Raw genomic sequence first — 6287 nt, 5'->3', positions numbered from 1 at the left:
AACTAATATTGTACATATATTACAGGGTTATTATTATAAAATAACCCGAACTATGATGTTAGGGTGATTTTTAACTCGAACTTACAAAAGTTACAAATATAGCTTGAATTTATCTATGTTCAATTATACCCCGAGTTAAAATTTTATTCGCAGATATTACTATTGTTTTGCTTAAGAGTTCAAATTTTAATCTAATTTAAAATTAGATGTTCGAAAGTTGACGTTGATTGTCAAGTCAGCTCTCCACGAGCCATGTCACTCATCATTTGGCCAAAATTTTGATTCCGGCTATAAATTGAACAACGCAGATAAGTTCAAGCTATATTTATAATTTTTGTAAGTCCGGGCTAAAAAGTCACCATGAAATCAAAGTTTTCAATTTGCCCTGGTCCCATCTTCACTTTCAACCCACAACCTTTCTTTAAACATATTCATCTTTCTACTATTTATGGTATTTTCTTTAAACATATTCATCTTTCTACTATTTATTAAAATTTGTTTCTTAACCTACTATAATTTTCGTAGATGAAAGGACAGTACAAAAAAAATAAAAAATACTAGTGACATGAGACTTGATAGCTATTATGTACTCCCTCCGTCCCATTGATCTTGTCCCGTATTCCTTTTTTGTTTGTCCCACCATCTTGTCCCATTTCTATAAATAACCCTCCTACTTTATCACTTTATCACTTTCTCTCTCTTACTTTATCACCTTCTCTCTCATTCTCTCTCCTACTTTATCTACACACTTAACACTATTAATACTCTCCTTAATAACCGTGCCGAAACCAAATGGGACAAGCCCAATGGGACGGAGGGAGTATATCATAAAAATTAGTGATATTTGATGATGTAGCTATCATTAATAGTTACACTTTCAAACGTCTTCAATTTTTATGACACGAATATTAGTTATCAAGTCTGATGTCATTAATAGAAATTTTTTTGTAATGGGAGAATGTGTTTTGAACATGTTTTGAACAGTATTTTATGAATCTTAATTTCTAGGCGGGGAACCATTGGAACTTCAAGTGGGAAAATTATTATTAATCATCTTTTAAAATAAAAGAAGTGAGAAAATTAAATAAAACCTTTTGAACTCCAAGTCTCTTTGTGGGTTAGGTTTTTCTTTCTCCACAAGACGAGAAATTCAAATTCTAAATGTCTTAAGTATTTTAAATTGTAAATCTACTACTCATCCATATTGTCAAAAAACAATTAATTCACTTCTTTTGAAATGCCAAAAAGAGAGTTCCAAATGAAATGATCATATTAAATAAAATAACAATATGCGGAATATGAAATGAAAATAACAATACACGTACATATAGTGAGTAGTGCAATTAAACATAGTGATTCAAGAGCGGTTCTGATCCTTGGTTGAAAACTCTTGAAATTTCATCATAAATGTTCCTTGAGAAGTTGAAACATGGTTTTTCTCCTTTCAAAAAATCAACTTAATTTCTGAGGGCGCTCGTGACTTTGTATCTTCCAAAGCATATATATTTAGAAGAGGCGGCACCCTACTCTAGAAACCTTTTAGTTATAGGAAATTCTAGCCATACAAATAAAAATATGGAAATAATAGCATTTTTGACTGAAATATCCTTTTAGTGTGTAACAGTATAAAATACTCTATTACACACATTTTATAAGCGAAAAAGTGTGTAACAGTGTAAAATACACTGTTACACACTTTTTCGCAATCACACACTTTTACGTATTTACACATTTTTGAGAAAAAGTGTGTAACATTGTAAAATACACTATTACACGATTTTTGAAAAAGTGTGTAACAGTGTATTTTACACTGTTACACACTTTTTTGCAATTACACACTTTTACGTTATTACACACTTTTCCGAAAAAGTGTGTAACAGTATTAAGGGTATAATTGTACATTTACATTAAAAAATGCTAGTTTTTCCATATTTTTATTTGGGTGGACATTTTTTCCTTTTCTTATCCAAGAAGTGCTAATTGAGCCCATTAACTCTATTTAGAATCCAATCAGTTCTGCTGCAGTCCAATTCGATTTTGCTCTCGTCCACTTTGCTCAAACAGGCGTGTGTTTGTACATTAGCTCAAACAAGGATTTTGTTGGCGCGAGAGCTAAGCCGCGTTCATCTTGAGGTAATCTTCGAGAATTTAATAGTATATATGTGTTATTTTAGTTCCAATTATTTAAGATAAATTCTGCGTTTTTCATGCGCTTCTCATTCATAGATGCATCATTAGGTTTCAGAGGTTTTCATGGATCGACTCAGTGAGTTGCCGGACTCGATAATATTTCACATATTTTGGTTGTTGCCTATTACCAATGTTGTTAGGACAACAATTCTATCGAAGCGCTGGGAAAACCTTTGGACCTCCACACCCTACCTTAATTTATACCATGATTGGGAGGTTGTTGACGACTATGAAGATGAATCTATCCAAGAGCATCGAAACTTCCTTAATCGGGCCTTATTGTGCTGGAATGGGGTAAGGCTTCTGAAATTCAAGTTTGATTCGGAGAATGAGCCTTATCTTTCAATATATACGGATATTGATTTGTGGGTGGGTTTTGCCAAGCATAATCGAGCAGAAGAATTATACTTACATATACAGCAATTTGATACCTATGTTTGTAATTGTGATGAGCTTAATGACGCCATATACTTGGTGCCGCAGTGTCTCTATTCGTGCTCATCGCTTAAAGTGCTATCGATCAAGAGTTGTTACTTCAGAATTAAGGGGAGTGTGCAGTGGAATCATCTCAAGAGTTTAACAATAATTGATGGTTTTGGGGTCAATGGAGATGTGGTTAATCAAATATTGTGTGGTAGCCCTCAGTTGGAAGTCTTAATCATGCCTGTTGTAGAAAGTGGTAAAAGCTTGTGTATCCGATCTACTAGTTTGAAACAGCTTTCGATTAACAAGCATATAGATGATAAATCTACGTCTAAGACGGAGCTGAGAATTTGGACTCCAAATCTTGAAACCTTAGAAACTGATGGTCTTGCATATACTACGTGTTTGTTGATGAATGTCTCATCTTTAAACTGTGCAACTTTTGGGTATTCTGGTCTGCATCGTTCTAATCAAAAATATTGTGACGGCTGTTCCGGGGGGGTCGATGGCTGCTTATCCACAAACCATTTTCTAGGAGATTTATTTGGTCAGACTCTTCCAAGCATCCAACACGTTGAAAACGTTACATTGTTGTCTTGTTGCCTCAAGGTTTGATTTCTTTAAACTGTCTTTTACGTTGATGGTGTGGCGGTGTTTGTATGTTTTTCTTTGTTTCAATCAGATCATCAACTTATTATAAACTTATTGTTACAACAGGTGCTTATAGCTATGATAGAGGGATGCATGAATTCCTCTTCTCCTAATGTCAAGTCCTTACAGTTCAGATTTTATTACACTAAAGATGGTGTAATTGAGATTTTCCCTCTATCAAAGAAGTTAGTTGTTAATGTTGGAGAACGTACACTGTGCGCCAATCCTAACATGTACCTCAAGTTCGAAGAAAATCTTCCTATGTCGTTTGTGCTGCAGTTGAGGACAGTTGAGGTTATTCTGGTTGAGGAGGGTGATATCATATTTCCACTTCTCGAGTTTCTGTTGAGAAATGCAAGTAAGCTGGAAAAGATTGTGTTCCGAGTAAAAGGATTCACGCGACTTTCACGCCCATCAGAGTCTTTGCTTCGTGCATCACAGAGGCTGCTAAAGATGCCAAGATCGTCGCGAACTGCACATTTCACTTTCTATGAATATTGATCTACCAAAGTTATGTCTTCAATCATAGAGGAATGGTGGTAACTGGTAACTGATAGTTTTGCTTCATCTGACTACTTGTCATGTTTCAATTTTTGTTTCCTCTATTTGTTTCATTTTGGGGATTATATTTGTTTATTTGGGGAAGCACAGCAATTTGACACTTTTGGATTAAGTTGATGCTCTTTTCATTTGTAGCACACTTATTAACTCCTTACTGCTGTGGATGAAACCTAGATTGTTATTTGTCTTGCTTTGCTTCCCAATGTCAAATTAATCCAGTGCTTCAGAAGATTGTGGCTGCATTTTGCCAAGCATAATCAAGTCGAAGAGTTATACTTATGTATGCTGTTAGGAAACAGGAATTGGAATGATGATTTTGATCGTAAAATGAATGGGTTATGGCCAAAAAATACACAAATTTTGGAACAAGTCCGAGTCAAAATTTTGGGAGAGGCGATTTGCTTACAAGCAATCACAACTTATAAAACCATCGTATTTTTAAAATGAATATATATTAATTTATTGAATATAGATTAAAAATATATCATTATATTAGATTTATCAAAAAATGTACACGATTTCATCTTCTATCGCTATATGAAAAATACATTTGCAGTTTTGTTTCACTTTCCTATTAAAAGAAGAAGAATTAGACCTCAAAAATATTAGTATAACACTATATTACTTTATCCATCCACAAAAAAGAATTTTACTTAGACTTTTATTTTCTACGAAAAAGAGTCGCATATCATTTTTTGAAACATCATATTACACCTTCTCTCCTATATTTAAATACTCCCTTCGTCCCAGCCCAATAGGCTCAGTTGCTTTCGGCACGGAGATTAAGAAACTTGCTTTTTGATAGATAAGTAGTGTGGTCCACTAAAGATTAAGCTTTTAAGTATTCCCTTATTTTTCCTTAATCATTATTTCTTTGTTATCTCATTTATACCTTCTTCATTAAATTTAAGTGAATTAAAATAAAATGTGAATTGAAATATGCGAGCTGAATTAAAATAAAATGTGAACTGAAATATGCGAGCTGAATTAAATTGAAATATGCGGCTGGAATTAAACACTGAATTAAATAGGCAAAACCATTAAAAAGGCGGCTGAATTCAATAAATTTTCATCCAAAATTGGCGGCTGTTTACATAAAAAAAAAGGCGCCATATTTTTCCTTCAACACTCGAAAGCTAAAAGCCATTACTCCTATAAATATTCATTTACTCCTACACAACATTCTACGCTTCTAAACTAAAAGCTTCATACTAAAAGGAAACACAGCAGAATGCACTTTAGGGATCTTGAAGATGATAAGAAGATGATGGTTGTCCAGTTTCTCCTTCAACACTCGAAAGATGGCATCCCCAAGTACGGCAAAATGAAAGAAGCCGGCATCAAATTCAACTTAGGGCGCCGAACTGTCACTCGATTGTGGGCTGAAGCAAAGAAACAAAAAGAACAAGGTCAACTTATCAATTTGACATCAAAAAAAAAGATTCACTCCACGTTTGAGGAAGCGAGTCCAGATAGACATAGCACAAATTCAGGCTCTAGAGCTATGTAGAAGAGGCACAATCAGAAAATTGGCAGTTGGCATACAAGTTAGCAAGAGCACAGTGGGACGTTGGGTTCATTTGGGCCTAATCAGAGCGCATACGAATGCCATAAAGCCTGATCTCACTTCCCCTAATAAGCTACTGAGGTTAAGGTTTTCTCTTGAAGCCTTAGAGTATGATAGGATTGCAAATATTCTGAAATTTAAGACAATGCATAATGTAGTGCACGTAGATGAGAAATGGTTCTACATGACAAAGACAAATAATCTATATTACCTCACAAAAGAGGAGCCTGAACCTTACAGGAGCTGTAAGAGTAAAAAATTCATCACCAAGGTGATGTTTTTGTGTGCAGTTTGCAGGCCACTCTTTGATGAGAATGTCAATGTATTGTTTGATGGGAAAATTGGTATTTTCCCATTCACACAATTCATTCCAGCCCAGAGAAGAAGCAAGAATATGAATGCAGGAACACCAGAGACTAAACCAATTCAATCAATCACTCAAGCAGTGATGAGAGAGTGTTTCATCAACCAGGTATGGAGACACACATGGACTTGTATGCAATGCCAAAATGTACTTTATGTCATAGAATTAGTATGCAAAGTGTAATGCAGCCTTCATTTATTCAAGTTATTGCTTTTTTCAGCTTATTCCAACTATTATGAACAAATGGCCTCAAGGTGCATCAAAGTTGATCTTCATTCAACAAGATAATGCAAAGCCACATATAAGTGATTCAGATATAGAGTTCAGACAGGCTGCCTCTCAGAATGGCTTTGATATTAGACTTGTTCAACAACCCCCAACTCACCTGACACAAATGTCAATGACTTGGGGTGGTTTAGAGCAATTCAAAGCATTCAAGAGGAGTCAGCTTGCACCACAGTAGATCAGTTAGTTAATGCAGTATGCAAAAGCTTCATGGATCTCAGTCCAATAGCATTGAACAAGGTTTTC

General features: G+C 34.8%; 1 protein-coding gene across 1 annotated transcript; it reads left to right on the top strand.

Moving 5' to 3' along the window:
* Nucleotides 1-2253: 2253 nt before the first annotated feature.
* Nucleotides 2254-3765, top strand: LOC130993007 (F-box/LRR-repeat protein At3g26922-like). Its single transcript, XM_057917729.1, has 2 exons — nt 2254-3222; nt 3331-3765. Exons 1-2 carry the CDS (start codon nt 2254-2256, stop codon nt 3763-3765), a joined length of 1404 nt encoding a protein of 467 aa, XP_057773712.1.
* The last annotated feature ends 2522 nt before the right edge of the window (nt 3766-6287 follow it).

The sequence above is a fragment of the Salvia miltiorrhiza genome, chromosome 7 (genome assembly GCF_028751815.1).
Source record: "Salvia miltiorrhiza cultivar Shanhuang (shh) chromosome 7, IMPLAD_Smil_shh, whole genome shotgun sequence".
Taxonomy (NCBI): domain Eukaryota; kingdom Viridiplantae; phylum Streptophyta; class Magnoliopsida; order Lamiales; family Lamiaceae; genus Salvia; species Salvia miltiorrhiza.
The sequence above is the reverse complement of the archived record's forward strand: the minus strand, read 5'-3'. Positions and strand labels throughout refer to the sequence as shown.

Excerpts from the sequence above, each read along its gene's own strand:
- LOC130993007 (XM_057917729.1), top strand. The coding sequence starts at position 2,254 with ATGGATCGACTCAGTGAGTTGCCGGACTCGATAATATTTCACATATTT. Across the intron at positions 3,223-3,330 it reads TGTTGTCTTGTTGCCTCAAG|GTGCTTATAGCTATGATAGA; the intron begins GTTTGATTTCTT and ends TTGTTACAACAG.